Source organism: Bos grunniens, chromosome 12, assembly GCF_055505025.1.
Source record: "Bos grunniens cultivar Pamir isolate PY7600 chromosome 12, Bosgru_T2T1.0, whole genome shotgun sequence".
In the NCBI taxonomy this organism is placed as follows: domain Eukaryota; kingdom Metazoa; phylum Chordata; class Mammalia; order Artiodactyla; family Bovidae; genus Bos; species Bos grunniens.
Genome location: NC_141176.1, coordinates 13,812,103 through 13,829,530, shown reverse-complemented (window position 1 = coordinate 13,829,530; position 17,428 = coordinate 13,812,103). Strand labels below are relative to the sequence as shown.

Sequence of the window (17,428 nt, the reverse complement as noted above, 5' to 3'; positions counted from 1 at the left end):
CGGCAAAGTGATGTCTCTGCTTTTTAATACGATCTCCAGGTTTGCCATAGCTTAATCGAATTATTTCTTGCTGCAGTTTCCCACCTCCTCCCTCTTTTCCCTGAGTGGAATTAGAGCTCACCATCTTTCAAGTTCAAAGCAAGACGAGGAACTGACTCTAAGAGCATCCATTGTCTCCTCACCTTTGTCTTGTTATGCGCGTGTCTCTCACACCTTCAAAACTTGTGCATTTTCTTTAATGCATCCGTCCAAAATACACTCCTGTGCTGTTTGAGAAAACAGTTTTCATGTGTTCATATATTGTTAAAAAGTAATGGGTTCATAATTTTTTAAGTCTAATCTTTCTTACCTTTTTCCCTCAAATACAGAATCTCAGATTCTTTGAGGTCCAACATAATTTAAGCACTAATTCCTTGCGAAGTGCTTTGCAGACTACTGCACTCACCATGCGGATTTCATTAAGCCCTCCCCAATCTCTTTGTATTCACATCTCAGAAAAAGCAAAGTAACTCTTGCTGTGTATTCAGATTTTTACTCAAGAGTTGTTAATCTTTTGTTTCTATTTCTGAAGATGTCTTTATTTATTTGGCCTTCAAAAAGAAAACAGAAGTCTGCCACAACTAAAAGAGAAGTCAAGGGCTGGACCCCTCGTCTCATTTGGGGAAACATCTGGTTATTGCCATTCACGGAGCCCTCATTTCAGGGTTTGCAGTCCTGAGTGGTTTCAGCCTTAAATCACCCTGTGTTGGCAAACAATAGTAAGAGCCAGGCCAGGAAAGAAACAGACAAATCTCATGTATGGAACGAGATTAAATAAAGGCATCACCGTGCCAATATTCCCCTTGGCAATATGTCTATTTCTAATATGTTCTCCTTAGCAGCCAATAAGTTATGTCAGTGATGATGACATTGGAAGCCGTTCTATTCTGGACCTTCTCCTTTAGAATTGGCATCTGGATCAGAAGGCTGTATCTTGATTTTTTTTTTTAAGAGTAGAGTACATTTGTAGTAGTGGCACGCATTATGTGAATGATAGTGTTGGGTCATTCTCAGTGGAAACTTTCAAGTGGTTATAAAAAGAGATATATTTAAAACCAGGGCCAGAGACCTGGGCCCTAGTTCTGACTCTGCCATTCATTTGCTCTATGATGTTGGAAATCTGACTTTCCGGCTTTAAGCCTTGATTAGTTTGTCTGTGAAATGGGAATAAGACTGAAACTTCATGAAAATTTCAAGTGAATAAGCAGAGTGTTAGACCTGTCTCTGTCACTTCCAAATTTTGATATTTGTACCTCACTTTGTTTTGAGCAGTTATCAGTGCAGAATCCTGGAGTCCTCAGAGGTTCGTGCTCGCAGAGACTGTCCACTCAAAGCCCCATGTGAGAGACAAAGATACTGAGGGCCATGATTATATAGAAGAAGGGCCTAGGATGTCAGGGCCACTGCTTTGAAAGACAATGCTTCTTTGGCATTTACATGGAGGGTTTCTTTAAAAAAAAAAAAAAAAAAGGCAAAAACCAAACCCAAAACCCCACCTCCTTTTACTGAAGTGAGGCTGGTATGCAGTCAGATTAAATGAATCTCCTCATAAATGGGCCAGTGGTCCTCTTGGGGTCATAAAGCAGGATCACCCTGCTGCTTCCGTTCAGCCCAGAAGAGAAGCGGAAACACCCGAAGTAGCTAGAAGAAAGCTCTAACAGGCTTCTTCCGGGAAAGGAAAAGTTGGTGCTGGGCCTCTGTCCTGGCCTGTCTTAGCAAACAGAGCCTGGAGTTGTCCCTTCCTCACCTGCCTCTGGGCATAGCTGACCTGTCAGCTCAGCCAAGCAAAGAGTGAGGCCTCCCAAGGGCCTGAGGCACCAGCTGGACATGAGCACCCCAAAGGAGAGGGGGCAGGAGGGAAGGAGGGGAATGCGCTAGAATAATGGCGGAAAAAAGAGAAATTAGAGAAGAAAACTTCATTCTGGTTGTGGAGGGTCGCCAGCGGCGTCTGAGCTGCTGGTCTGTCTGCCTGGGAGCAGTACCACGCCGCCAGGGAAAGTATTTGTTAAATACTGAAAACGGAAGAATCCTCAGGAGAGAAATCTCCTTGCAGCTACTCACAGACACAGTGCACTGTAACAATCCCCACCCTTAGAAAGGCCTTACTAATTAAAAAAAAAAAAAAAAAAAAAAACTTTTATATCCCTTTGAAATGACTTCTCTTATTATCACACTAAAAAAAAAAAAAATTCAGTGTTTATATTGGAAAACCCATCGTTTTTGTGCCCTTCCATTTTTATTGCAGTGCATAAAGCTGTATTTTTTATATTCCACAAATAAAGATTTCAGAAGGGCAGTCAATTATTTGCTGATTGAATTAGAGGAAGAATGTGTGATTATCCCACAGATCTCAGAAATGTATATAGCTAATTTTATGCCCACATGTATCTAACCCATGGGCTTCCCAGGTGTCTTGGTGTTAAAGAATCCACCCACTAGTGCAGGAGCCGCAGGAGGTGTGGGTTTTATCCCTGGGTCAGGAAGATTCCCTGGGGAAGGAAATGACTACCCATTCCAGTATTCTTGCCTGGAGAATCCCACAGACAGAGGAGCCTTGCGTGCTATAGTCCATGGGATTGCAAAGAATCAGATTCGACTGAGTATGCAGATAATGTATCTAACCCAGCCTTCGTAATTATAATCACTCTTTGTTTTTCATTTCCCGGTGGAAATAGGAGAGGTTGGACCTGAATGCATCATTATAAAGTATGCACATCTAAATTGAACTTTTCTTAAATCTAGGTCATTTGGATAAGAAGCCTCTTTTGATAAAACCAGGTTGACAATTGGATTCACTGGGCACTTCAGTGTTAAATACATTCTTCCCACCTCCTTGGTCATAAGCCAGTGACATCTGCATTGGAAGTTAAGAAACAGAAAATAGAGTTGACAATAATAGCAGAGCTTCCTGGTTCATGGTTTTGCACTCTAATATGCTATCTTCTGTCCTGCTGTGTTAACATTTTAAATAACATATCTTCTTTTCCATGAAGCATTAAGTTCATCTTTACTCGTTACCTTTCTGTATTGCTATATTTATGCCAATGAGAAATTCCTAAAAAATAGAAAGCCGAAAGTCAAATCACCTTTGCGGGAAAACAGCAAAGTAACCACAGAAACTGATCTAAGATCCACCAGCCAAAATGATATTTTATGTACTTTACAGACTCGATCTGTGTACCAGGCTTTGATCCGGGCCTCAACATGATGACTGGGATCACCCCTATTAATCCGATGATACCAGGCCTGGGGCTGGTACCACCCCCACCGCCAACAGAAGTGGCTGTCGTCAAAGAAATAATCCACTGCAAAAGTTGTACTCTTTTCCCTCAAAATCCAAGTAAGTGGCAACTGTAAGCAGTATTTGATCATCAAGTTTTAATTTCTTTGTCTTTTTTAAATATAGTATTCATTTTCCGAATATGACTCAAAGTTTTCCACTTTGGTACGCAGAGTGGGGATCATGCTACAGAAGTCCTTTGTCTCTAGAACAGAAAAAATCTGTGGGTCCCTGTGTCTTTCCAGGAGCTGAATCGACACCATGAAGGGCACACGTGTGATTGGGGATGTATAAACAGCATTAAGAATCTTTTTTTTGTGTGTGCACAATGAAGTCTAGCATTTGCTGCGGATCAGAGTGTGAAATATGTGCACACTTCCATCCATCTTCACAGATGCAGGAGAGAAACCCTGAAATGTGTTTTGCTAGATGGAAAACAGAATTAATTTGGCAGTTAGCAATTTTGGTGGGGGGAGCCCACATCTGCGAGCTCCTGGGCCAGATTGCCTTCACTTGAAGGAAACATAGATTTGATGAAATGAATAGGCCAGTTTTTTTTTTTTTTTAATTTAACTTCTGATGCTAAGTTTATGGGCTTAAATAGCTGAATTTTTTTTTATTCGTATTAATCAGTGTTGCCTTTTTAAAGTGGACCTTCTAGAAGATTGCTTTAGTAATCTACATATAAACTAGGTAAAATGTTGTGACAGTGTACATATTATCTTTTTATACAGCCTCCCTCAAATTTGGGAGTTTGCTCATTTAAATGTGAATAATTTTTTTTGAAAGCGTATTTTTTTCAGGCCCGCTGTTTCCCAGCCAAGTAAGTACCGTGCCCGCTTTCCGGCTGTTTCCCGTTCTGCCTCGTCGCTCCATTATACCCGAGAAAGACAAAGCAGATAACCAGCCTCAGGTTTCCAGCATGTTGTCATTTCATCATGCTTTGTAGTTTCTGAAGGCTTCCCCCCCAGCCCCCGCCGGTTCTCAGGGCCTCTGTATTATGAAGGAGAAATGAAATTATGCTCACATTTGCTTTATCTCTGTTCGTGGACGGGCATAGCCACTCTGTAGAAAGGAGCAGAGAGGAACAGAGAGGTGGGAAGGAGGCAGGCACTGGAAACCTGACACCCCCATCCATATCCGTCGCTGTAGACATTCATCATTGCTCAAAATAGAGAAAGTCTGCGAGTGTGACTTTTGCCAGGTGAACCAGAGAAAAGAAAAATAAAATAAAATAGAGCAAAAATAAGTAAAAGGCAAAACACCCTGTGTTTGGTTGTGATTCTCAGATCTCCCACCCCCCTCCACAAGAGAACGACCTCCCGGGTGTAAGACTGTCTTTGTCGGAGGCTTACCGGAAAACGCCACCGAGGAGATCATCCAGGAAGTCTTTGAGCAGTGCGGTGACATCACAGCGATTCGGAAAAGCAAGAAGAATTTCTGTCACATCCGCTTCGCCGAGGAGTTCATGGTTGATAAAGCCATTTACCTTTCTGGTACTTTGCATTACATAAGGGGTTTCTTTCCCCCCGGCGCTTTGGTGATGTTTTGTGATATTAATATGAGTGTATTCCCTTTGGCCTTAATGTGCAATAAAAGCGCTCACAATTTGGGGCTGGAGAGGAGGAATTCTGCCTTTTCCCCCAAGTGCCAGAACCTCGAAGTCTGTGAGCGCACCTCTAGGCTGCAGGCGTGGGTTTCCTATCATCCAGGCTTTAGGGATTCCATTGGCTTTCTAATCAGTGTCCTCAAATGCTTATTAGCTGTGAAGCAATATTATGACTACCAAGGACCGCTGTTATTATCAGATGTAATTCTCGGGGGGAATACAGCCCTCTCTCAGCGTAATTTCAGTTTTTCAGAAGTGGTTCACTTTCTAGACAACAGGGCACCGGTTTAAGATCAGTGCCTTACAGGAGGTGGTCGTGGCCGAGGGCAGGCCGAGTCTCCCTCCGTTGGCTCGCGCACTTAGCCTCTAAGCCCACCCACCAGCCCTGCTTCTCTGGTGCCATTTACAGGCGGTTTTTACAGATGTGGAAACTAGGAATGTAAGGCTGCCTTCCATCAGGTGGGTGTTGGAGCAAGTGTTCCCAGTGAATTTAAGGTTCTTCCTCCATCGTGAAAGAATTTGGAGACAAAGTGATAGGTACGAAGTAGATTTATTTAGAGAGAAACACACTCTGCAGACAGAATGAGGCCATCTCAGAAGGTGAAAGAGAGCCCTGAAATATGGCATGGTTCATTTTTAGGAGCTGTTATTTTATAGGCTAATGAGTGGGAGGAGGATTCGAACGATTTTAGGGAAGGCGTGGAGATTTCCAGGTATTGGGCCACTGCCCACTTTTTGACCTTTTATGGTTGCCTCAGAATTGCCCCAGTGCTGGTGGGGTGTCATTTAGCATACACTAGTATATTACACTGAGCATATGATAAGGCTCGAGGTCATGTCATTCTTTAAGGGTTGTGCCCTACTGTCTTCCCGTCCTGTTTCATACGGAGCCTGTCAGTAAGGTCTTTGCCAAGTCTAAGAATCGCAGAGCATTGAAGGACATCTTTTTGGATTTAATTCACTGCTCTTCCTTCCCTCTCTTTCTTCATCTGCACCTTTCAGTCTGTCACTCTGCATGCCACCTCCCTCTTCCTGAAGCAAAGCCAGTGAGGAAAGGTGAGAAAATAATAGGAAAAAAAATCTGAACATTACTACCAGGTTTTCTTAACTTCTGCAGTAAGCCCCTGCTGCTGCTGCTGCTGCTAAGTCGCTTCAGTCATGTCCAACTCTTTGACCCCGTAGATGGCAGCCCACCAGGCTTCCTCGTCCCTGGGATTCTCCAGGCAAGAACACTGGAGTGGGTTGCCATTTCCTTCTCCAATGCATGAAGAAAGTGAAAGTGAAGTCGCTCAGTTGGGTCAGACTCTTAGCGACCTCATGGACCGCAGCCTACCAGGCTCCTCCGTCCATGGGATTTTCCAGGCAAGAGTACTGGAGTGGGGTGCCATTGCCTTCTCTGCCGTCAGCCCCTATGGCCATCAAATTCTTTTGCAAACCCCAGAAGCCTTGGGGTTATTCCAACACTGCAGAGATATCCCTGTGCTAAATAGTGACCTGGGGAATTTTAAAACCTTTATTCCAAAAAAACCTGACAAACTGGGGCAAAAACCTAATAGTATTCCAAAATGGAGATGGAAGACAAAACATAGAAATATTGTACAGCACACATGTTTCTTGCAACTCTTGAGCTACAGCATCAGAGTAATCTATTAGACAACCAGGAGTTCTGTTGAGTGCTTGGCACTGGGTTTCACATGCCTCGGGCAAGATAACCTCTCTCGGAGCCTCTGTTTTCTCATCTGCAAAATTGAGACAGTAACAGTGCTACCTCATCAGATGATTACAAGGAATAAATCCAAATAATGGGAATAATGGATATTAAGCACCTAGCAGGACATATGCAGCATGGGTACCATTCAGTAAGTGGTTGTTTTTAACACAAATATCCTGATGATGATAAAGTAGGACTGGTTTCTCAGGAGCCTTGCCCTGGGAATTCAGATTCTAATCACAGCTCTACCAATATAACTGTGACTTTATCCCACCTTATTAAATGAAGGAGTTAGAATAAATCAGAGGTGCTTTTCAACACCAACATAGCACAATGTTTAGACCCAATCAGAAACCTCATAGTACACTGCCAGAGATGAATAGTCCCGAATTTAGGCACTTGAAAGTCCCAAATTTATGCCTTGATGCTACATTTTTTTTTTTTTCAAGCTCTGATCTGGGCCCCCTCCTGACTGCCCCTTGGCAGCAGAAGGAGCCCACAGCAAAGGCCTCACCTCCAGCGTCCCCTGCCCGGGTGCAGCATCGTCCCGGGAAGATCTGAAGGGCTGATTGGGAGGGGCAGGAAGGCAGACAGGCTGCCCCTCCCGTGTGCAAGCTTTACTGCAAGCCGGAGCCCAGCTGGATGGCCTGTCTAATTTTAGGACCGTGATCACATCTGAAGGCCAAGTTAAATTTAGACTCGGCCTCATCATAGGCTCTTTTAAGAGCCTTAATGATGGTGTTTGGGTGAAAGAGACGGTGCTTTCTGGAACCATAAACATCTGAAAAGTGATGTTCTGGACCCGAGCAGGGGAAAGTTTCTTGGCCATTTGGGACAGCTGACCAGTCTTAGGCCATTCTGCCTGCTCAGCTGTTAGGTATATATTACCACAGCCTGCTGGTTTGTTAAGTTCTCCACGGCCCACAGCCAAGATACACTCTGCTTTAGCATTAATACTGCTCCTCTGTGATCAGTATTGATAGGTATTGTTATGTCTTCCCATTTTGGGAGAATATCCTTTAAACTTGGAAGGGAAATGGTCATAACAGGAATCAGATGTGAGATCAATTTCACGTTTGTAACTTTTCAAAGATGTGAAGTGCCCTCCTGGGGAGGCGCCAGGCCGTCCTGGGATTTTGGGCTCAGTTTCAACCCCAGGTACTAAGACAATCCTCTGAAATTCACCGTGAGAGCGCACGCATCAGCGCTGTGCTGTCCGGCATCTCGCAGTGGTGGCTCATGTGCGCAGTCCCCACACGGCAAAAGCGCTCCTTCTGCTCTCTCTTCTGGTGGCCCCCAACAGCCAGGATCCTGCTGGGACCTGAATTTATGTTTCTAAAATCCGAGCACCCCAAACTAAAGAGCAACCTCAAAGCCAGGCCTCCTCCATTTGAAGTTAGGCTGGCGGTCCGGTTGCAGTTACGTGTGTGTTGATGTCTCAGCTCCAGTTGCGGCTCATAATCTCTGTAAGTTGTGTAGCTCACAGCAAATCCCCCAGAGACCTCCGGCTCCTTTTTTCTTTTTTGGTCTAGCTTTGGGTTCTCACACGGGTTCCTGTGGCCTTCAGAGATTGCACACAAACAATTTGTGCAGTGCTGTGTGCCAGATGAGGTGCTGGAGGGCTGTAAGGAAGGCCTCTTGATTGAAGGTAAAATATTCTCCTGCGTGCCCCAGAGGATAAGTGGAAATAAAACAGCATTGCCAAATTGCCGTGGTAGTTGTGGCTTTTGCAGCTGCCAAGACAGAGAACGGAGTGGCAGAATGAAGCAACAGGAGAATGAAGCAATAGCCTGTGAGTGAGGTGTGGTAGAATTTACTACTTAGACCTTTTTAAATATCATAGATATTCTTTCTTTACTCACACTCCACCGCTTTCGGAAAAGAATGTAAGTGAGCTTATGAGGTAGAGTTATAGTATGTTGAAAATAGAAAATTGAGGCCATAAAAAGCAGAGGGGTGTAGAAAAAAAGCTCCCTGCTCCGTTTGTTTGTGAGCTTCCTGGAAGCCAGAGGGAAGAAGGAGTTAGGATAGGTGTCCTGGTTCTTGAGATCATCTTGGTAACACTGGTTTGGAGATCACTTCCCAGCGAAGAGTTTAGCTGCCCATCTGTAACAGATACATCTTGGCCCCATTCCAAATCGCAGAGGACAGCAGCTTCCCACCTCCCCTGGGAAGGATGTCCTTCTTAAGGGAAAAAGAGGTCAGCGAGAGCTCCCAGGCTCACCTTGAATGGCCTGGACCCGACTGTCGACAGTGGCACGGGACCATGTCGTGACCCTGTCATGTGACCGGACTCCCCCATTGGTTTCAGGTTACCGGATGCGCTTAGGGTCCAGCACGGACAAAAAGGATTCGGGCCGCCTGCACGTGGACTTCGCCCAGGCGCGCGACGACTTCTACGAGTGGGAGTGCAAGCAGCGGATGCGCGCCCGCGAGGAGCGGCACCGGCGCAAGCTGGAGGAGGACCGCCTGCGGCCGCCCTCGCCACCGCCCATCATGCACTACTCGGAGCACGAGGCCGCCCTGCTGGCCGAGAAGCTCAAAGGTAGGAGCCTGGCACCGGCTTCCTCTGCGTCCGCGCATGCCAGCGCCCTCCCCAGGCGCCGAGGCCCCAGGCATCTTTCCTGGCCCTTTGCATCCTGATCTCATAGAGCTGGCGTTACCCACCTGGGCTTCCTCATGCTCCCTGGACAGAGCCCGGCCCTCGTCCCTGAGTTCTCCCTTATTGGGTGCCTTCATCACTCAACAAAAGTCGTGCAAAGACAGGCAGGAGAGCTCCTGTACAACTGCAAAGCAGGCTACCAGGTTCCCACCGTGTTGAATGAGCCCGTGTCTCCTCCTGTGGGGCTGGGCGGTCCCAGGGCTCCTGCTGATCTGTATGGTCTGCACCTCCACTGGGCTCTTAACCAAGCTTCCCCAGAGGCTCATCAGAAACCAAGCTGGGACCCATGCAGGACAGAAGAGAAATGTAGAAGAGGGCCCCTCTGTCTTCAGAGCCGGAGTGGAAGGGACCCTGCTAACACCTGCAGAAGAATGAGGTTTAGAAGTGAGAGCGTTTCATTTCTTTGAATGTTTGCTGCGCTCCTCTCCCGGTTTGAGACCCTGGGAGAGACAGACAGACAGAGGCTTTAGTACCTGCCGCAGTGAACCACAGATGGTTGGGAAGGGTCCAGATTTTGAAGGTAGGAGGACATGTGTGTGAGTTCTGTTTCCTTCTTGGTCAGAGTTGTTGACCCCAGCAACATGGGTGCCCTGCACAGGCAAGTGGCGGTCAGTCCTTCCTCAGTTACCCAGCATGTCAGGTTTTAAAGAGAGAACACAGGTCATGGTCACTGGCCACACACAAGTGTCTACAAGGAAATGACACACTGTGACAAAGCCAGTGACACAGTGGTCCATCAGGATGTGAGCAGCACACTTGGGAACTCAGGGACACGTGTGCGTGATTTGAGGAAGGTGTCAAGAAAGCTTTCACAGAGGAGGCAGAGCTTGAACATTGCAAGAGAAACAAGAATTCCCCCCCACCAGGGGAAGAAAGGGTCCAAAGACATTCTTGTCAGAGGCGGGAGCCCTAGGAAAAAAGACGCAGGGAAGCAGATGGGGAATTGGGCACAGAAAGAGGGAGGCATGTTGCCTCCTCTGGGGAACGTGAGAGCCGCTTGGAAGCTCACGGGAGTGAAGGTGATGCTGGGAACCCAGTGTGGAGCCAGACGGGGGAGCCCCGAGGGCTGCCGCTGGATCTGGGTTTTGCTCCATAAACAGTGCAGAAGTCATGAAGGACTCTTAGGAGAGGAGAGATGTGATTTATCCTTGGGAGTGTTTTAGAGCCTAGCTGGCAGTGTTCAAAGTGGATTGTGTGTTTTCACTAAAGGAAACTTTAGTTTCCTAGACCTATTTAGTGCCCCAGACCTATTTTCGGAAGATAAAACGTTGACATTCTATTTTTTTTTTAAGAATTTTTTAAAATAATTTATTTATTCATTTATCTTTGGCTTCCCTGAGTCTTTGTCGCCGCACGTGGGTATTCTCTAGTTGCGGTGAGTGGTCGCTACTCTGCACTTGCTGTGCGCAGGCTTCTCGTTGCTGTGGTTTCTCTTGTTGCAGAGCTCAGGCTCTAGGGTGGGCTTAGTTGCTCCACAACCTGTAGAATCTTCCCAGATCAGAGATTGAACCTGCGTCCCTTGCACTGACAGGTAGATTCTTAACCACTGGGCCACCAAGGAAGTCCTAAAAAAGAATTAAAAAAAAACCAAAAAGACTTCTGCTTCTAGTCTTCATCCTCTCCTCTGGCCTTGGGGACCCTTAATCAGATGTAATTGCCACTGAAATGCCCCTCTGAAACTGTGGACCTGGAAAATTTTTTGAAAAACGCACCTTGTGAGAGTTGAGTTTATTTGGTGTGTTACTGAGGACTGCAGCTCAGAAGACAGCCTCTCAAGATGGCTCTGAGGAGCTTTTCCAGAGATACAGGTTAAGGAGGAAGTGTATGCGTGATTTTGGTGAAGGGGCTACCTGCCACCAAGCAGGCATCTCAGCACAAGGTTGCTGCTAGTCACGAGGAACAGACATCTTGGTAAACGGTTTTAGTACTTTTCTCCGTCAGGGACAAGGCAAGAACCTGGACTCATGAAACTTCCTCCCAAAAATATCTGCCTATCTGGAGGTCCGTTCTGCCGGTGTTCCCAGAGCACAGAGTGCCGCATGCCAGTCCCTGCTCTGAATTCCTTTCAGGCTGTGTTGAAAGTCAGCAGCTGTGGTGCCCAATGACTTAGTCCTTGTGGAACCTTCTTTAGTTGACATAACCATGGAGTCCTTCTTACCAATGCCCCTTGGCATGTGCTCTGGCTCTCCACAAAGGCAAGCCCTGCCATCATGAATACATAGGCTGTGGCTGTCCCTTTAATAAAAAGCATATAAAATGCAAAAAAAGCATATAAAATGCAAATGTAGACACCCTCTCACTTTTCTGTTCAGACCAGAATCCATAAGGAGTGGGCAGAGTGAGAAAAAACACCCTTCTCAAGCAGGAATGTTGATCTCGGAACAAATAATTTTTCCTTTACTATCCAGCACATTGTCTTCCTGTAGCTCAGACAAGTGAAGAATCTGCCTGCAACACAGGAGATCTGGGTTTGATCCCTGGATCAGAAAGATCCCCTGGAGAAGGGAATGGCAACCCACTCCAGTATTCTTGCCTGGAAAATCCCATGGACAGAAGAGCCTGGCAGGCTACAGTCATGGAGTCTCAAAGAGATGGACACGACTGAGTGACTAACACTACTGTCTCGAGCACTTTGTGTATATCAGCTAAACGTACTACATCAGCTATCCTGCATTCGATCGTGTCCACACCAAGAAGTGACAGAAACGTGCACCCTGGCACGGTGACCCCGTGGAGGAATTTCAGGAAAGCTTGGCATCTGCATTAATGTTCTTTTTAAGAAGCTAGCGCCAGAGTGTCTGCACGTAGAAGCCACACGGCGTGGCCCTTCCTGTAAGAGGATAGCAGACTGGGGTATCCGTTTGGTAAAGTCATTTACAAACCCTGCCATTTCAGAAATATATATTTATATAGAAGAGCATAATATGCAGAATTTAGAAGCGGCACCTTTGCCAAGTACTGTGTGATCCCTTGAGGAGAGAACAGATTGGAAATTTTAATAGATGGCAGTTACAATAGAATGAACTAGCCTGGGTTCTTAGGCAACAGTCAGGTAGTATCAAGCTTGACAGTTTCAACCAGAGCACAGAGTTTGGAACATAAACAGCATTTAATTGCTTAGGAAATTGGCTGCCTCAGAGAGGAAATCCACTCCATGCTTCTTGTAACACTGAAAAGCCAGACAGGAGGAGCCAAGGAAACTGTTTCCCTGAAGATGATTTTCCTTGATATGGGGATATAAATGCCATCAAGACCTCGGGTAAAATAAGCCTGGGTCAGAAAGGAAATGGAAATGCAATCTGAAAATACCTAATTGGATTTGATTTTTTTTTTCTTCCCATGAGAAATCTTGCTATCTCAGGTTTATTACAAGCATTTTTTCCCCTCTTTTATATCATACTTGTTTATCCTTACAATTTTCTTGTGGAAAATCAGCTTTATCCAGCAAAATCTGTCCTACCTGAATCTTTTTTAAAAAGCTTTTATTTTGTATTGAGGTATAGCCGATCAACAGTGTTGCGGTCATTTCAGGTGAATAGCAAAGGGACTCAGCCATACCTATACATGTATCCATTCCCCCCAGACTTCCCTCCCATCCAGGCTGCCCGTAACAGTAGAGTTCCCAGTACTATACACCAGGTCCTTGCTGGTTTTCCATTTTAAATATAGCAGTATGTACACGTCCATCCCAAACTCCCTAACTATCCCTTCCCCTCAACCTTCCCCTCTGGCCAAGTCTTGACCACACAAGTTATGACCCACAAGGCCCTCCATGTCCTGCCCAGTGTTAAAACTATGCTTAATAGTAGATGCTCAGTAGGTTATTCCATTTCTCTCTTCCTTCGCTGCTGGGAGCGTGTGAGTGTGTTGAATTTCCGGCCGCAACGCCAGGAATGAAAGCGTGGGGAGGGCATGGGGACATGCCCTCAGCCATCATTCATTCACTCCACATGCATCCCTGAGCGCTCTGCTGGACCCTGACACTGTGAGGCCAGGGGAACACAAAGCCCCTGCCTTACCAAGTTTGCGTTTAGTTTTGGATTACTTGAGTGATCCAGACAGTTACAAAGCACTGTTCTGGGATGAGAGATGGACAACCTCCTGGGACCAGGTAGCCCCGATCCAGTGACCCCCCAGGCCTTCTGAAGTCAGATGAGACACTGAGTTGCAATTGTGTACTGTCTAAGACACCAAATGCCCAACGTCTGTTAAGGTTAATGCAGATTCTAAAAAAGAAAATTAGTGGGCACCCCACGGATTAAATAGACATTGTTCTGAGACAATTCCACTTAATGAAGACTGACTGGAAAGTAACTTCTCACAGATGCAGAGTTTATAGCATGGCTTTGAGAAAGTGAGAAGGGGCTCAATACCAGCATAATTGCACTTTATTGGAGACGGTAGCACCCGGCAGATGAGATAATGAATTTCTGCCTTTCTAAGACAGACCATCCACCCCGGGAGGAGCCTCGTGTTTGGACTGTGGAAGGAAGAGATTGATTAGACAGTGAGGAGAGATGATTTCCTGATTCATGGGGGGATTTCTCCTGGCAAGAGCATTTCAAAGTTTTTGTGTCCTTTTCCCCCTTTTAGAAAACTTGGCATAATCTTTCACCATGTGATGAAAGAATGGTTTCTCTCGGCCTCAGGTGAAGTTTTACAAGCTTTACAAGCAGTGTCCTTGGGACTCCCTGTTTCCTATGTGTTATCCAGGATACAGTCTTCCTGGGATCAGCATTCCTAATTTCCAAGGACTTGTCTCTGATTTGCATACGGAATGGCTCCGAAACAGCCGAGCAGAGGAAGAAAGGGTGGAAGAGGTTGCCAGCATCTTACTGAGATGGTTGTCAACATTATGGTTCTAAGAAAGAAAGAATCAATAATGCTATGAGCCAAGTGGAAATTCCATTAGCTGAAAGCCAGACTTCTTTCTCAGGACACAGGAGATGTGAAGCATGGGAGCCTGTTTGAGAATCACTTCTTTGGCATTACTGACCTTCACAGAGGCGAGATGGGCCATTTTATCTATTCACATTTTGCCTGATCCAAAAGCAGGAATAATCAGTGCACGTTCGTGTGCTAAATCTGAGAGTTTGTGTGTGTGAGAGAGAGAGAGTGAGCTTATAGGGTAAGGTTGTTGTTATTTAGTCACTAAATTGTGTCTGACTCTCTGACTCTTTGTGACCCCATGAACTATGGCCTGCCAGGCTCCTCTGTCCATGGAATTCTCCAGGCAAGAATACTGGAGTGGGTTGCCATTTCCCTCCTCCAAGGGATCTTCTGAACCCAGGGATCGAACCTGCGTCTCCTGCATTGCAGACAGATTCTTTAGTGCTGAACCACCGGGTAGGGGGGAAAGTATTAATCATTTCTGTAGCTTTTCATGCTATCCGTGATCTGCAGGGTAGGTGAGGTACCACCCCTTCTGATGGTTAATTGAGCAGCCAGAGATGGAGCTTTGTTTTGGGATGTCCATGTTTTAGGAACACATAGTAAAATTTGGGGGATGTTGTAGTGCCATCCTGAAATAGCCATTCCGCCTGGATCAATATGTACACCGTAAGTTATCTCTACCTATCAAGCCAGAAACCAGGGACAATTTTATAGACACATCATTCAGTATGTTTGTGTGTGTGTCCACCCCCATTTCTTTGAAAAGCATTGTAGAATGTCTTAACTTTTTTCCTCTCATTCTTGAGACATTTTGTTCAAATGCGAACTCTCCCTTCCTATCATTCCTTTCTGGACCCGCCAGAAATCAGGTTCCACTAACGCATTTCAGTTTTCATATTCAGGGTTCATTGTCTTGGCTCTTGTCCTGCCTGTGTATATAATTAATTTATTTATTTTAATTAAAGGATGATTACTTTACAGTATTGTGATGGCTTTTTGCCATACATCAGTGTGAATCGGCCAGAGCTATACATGTGCCCACCCCCCCAATCCTGAACCCACCCTCCCTCCCCACCCCATCCCTCTGGGTGGTCCCAGAGCCCCAGCTTTGGATGCCCTGCTTCATGCATCAAACTTGCACTGGTCATCTGTTTTACATATGGTAATGTACATATTTCAGGGCTCTTCTCTCAAGTCATCCCGCCCTTGCCTTCTGAAGTTCAGGGCCAGATCTCCTCTGCCCACAAAGAGGGAGAAGAAACTCCTTACCGGTTTGATTCCTTTTCCCCTTCATTGTCTGCACATCCATTTCATTAAAGGTCACCGAGTGCCCACCTGTTGGGCCCTGGGCTCTGTGCCCTGCCTGGGGTTTCAGATACGACCATGGCATGGGCCCTGCCTCCGAGGAGCTTACAATCAGTGGTTGCTCGAGGATGCTGTGACAATGGAATCATGACTGTCTTACAAATATGAAATGAACATGTGTCAGTGATTTTATTTAAGGCATTAATTAATGAGAGAACAAGATGTTAAAACTGGTTCAAAAGAGAGTTTGCTTTGTGAAGACTTATATTTTCTTTTGGACAAAAATTCATTTATATTATTACAGAGAAGAATTATTTACATTATTAGTTTTCACAATTTACGTTCTGTCCCTAAAGCATGGTAAAATAGCCTAGTCAATGACAGTTGGAGATTCACACCCTGGTAAAATCAGAAAATCCCAGAGCGTCCTCCAGTCCGGCATTCCATCGAAAAAATCTGCTGCCCTCTCAGTGCCCATTTCCAAGACTTTGACTTATTTTTCACATTCTTTTTCTGGCATAAAGATGACTGATGTTTAAGCCGCTATTCTTTAAGTGGGAGTGGAGGGTTTGCGGACAGAGATTCATAAATCTCACGGGAGTCACGTGAAGGTCTTTCAGTATTCTCCACTCTCTCAGATGCCCCTTTCCATTTCCGGTTTTCATGATCTTTTTAAGTTAGGTAAGCTCCTAACCAGTTTCCCTGGTTTTTATTGAGTGATGTCTTCCAGGTCTTCTCCAGTTTCAATGTGCATAGGAAACACTTGGATGAGGATGCAGATTCTGAGTCAGGAGGCCTGAGTAAGGGTGAGACTGTACTTTCAGCACGCCCCAGAATGAGACTCATGCTTATGGTCTTGGAATAGGAGAGATGTATCCCATATGTGAGCTTCCCAGGTGGCGCTAGTGGTAAGGAACCCACCTACCAGTGTAGAAAACAGCTGATCCCTGGCTCTGAAAGATCCCCCTTGAGAAGGACATGGCAACCCACCCAGTATTCTTGTCTGGAGAATCCCATGGACAGAGGAGCCTGGTGGGCTACAGTCCATAGGGTCACAAAGAGTCAGACACAACTGAAGCAACTTAGAATGCATGCATGTATCCCAAATGCAATTTTTAAAATGCCTACTGCGTGCCTCATGCTGAATAAACATGAGAAAGGGGGATAGGGAGAGAGGTTGACAAATTCTGAAGTAACTAGAAATAAAATGAACTGGGTATGGATTCAGGTAGCGATATTGAAGTGCGACCATCATTATAATATTCTTTAGTCCTCACAAAGCTAAATCATTCCCTTCCCAGAATTAAAAAGCTAAATACAAGGTTAAATGTAAAGGTTATTACTTTTCCAGAATTAAAAAAAAAAAAAAGTTCAAAAGATTTTTAAGTCATTGGATAAGCTGGTTAGCTTACTGTGGAAGACTTCTGTGTAATTTTCTGAGATCACTCTTAACTTTCATTGCTAATGGAAATAACCTCAGAGGCCTGAAGGATAAAAGGACCAGCCAGCCTAAGTGCCATGAGAACATTTATCTCTGGTGGACAACGTGAAAATACTCTTCAACATGAAATTAAAATGTTTATTATCAACTCTTGACCATTGGACTTGCTGTAACTTTCCAGTACTAATGCACTGCAAATCTATTAGACACAGAGTGTAATGAAATAAAGTACAAAGGGAAAAACTCAGAGTGAACAGAAGGTTGAAATATGTCTTGGAAATTTTCTTCTCATCCTAACCCCTCAGAGCTTTAGAAGGCCAGTTGGTACATGAACCAACAATTATTGTACAGAATGACTAATATTTTAATAAAAGGATATGTAAGGAATTATAGGAACATTAGCAAAGGGATCCTTGATTCATGTTAAGGTTAGAGGAAAGCTTCCTTTATGAAAGGCACTTAGGCTGACTCTTGAGGGAAGCAGACCA

General features: G+C 45.2%; 1 protein-coding gene across 10 annotated transcripts in view; it reads left to right on the top strand.

Annotated features, from left to right (window-relative positions):
• ENOX1 (ecto-NOX disulfide-thiol exchanger 1) overlaps positions 1-17,428 on the top strand; it is a 513,658-nt gene that overhangs the window by 323,096 nt on the left and 173,134 nt on the right. For all 10 annotated transcript variants that reach the window (XM_086328859.1, XM_086328858.1, XM_086328857.1 and 7 more), the window contains 3 exons: positions 3,206-3,379; positions 4,609-4,815; positions 8,951-9,184. In XM_086328859.1, the coding sequence (XP_086184985.1) occupies positions 3,206-3,379; positions 4,609-4,815; positions 8,951-9,184 (615 nt within the window). The remainder of the gene's footprint in view (positions 1-3,205; positions 3,380-4,608; positions 4,816-8,950; positions 9,185-17,428) is intronic.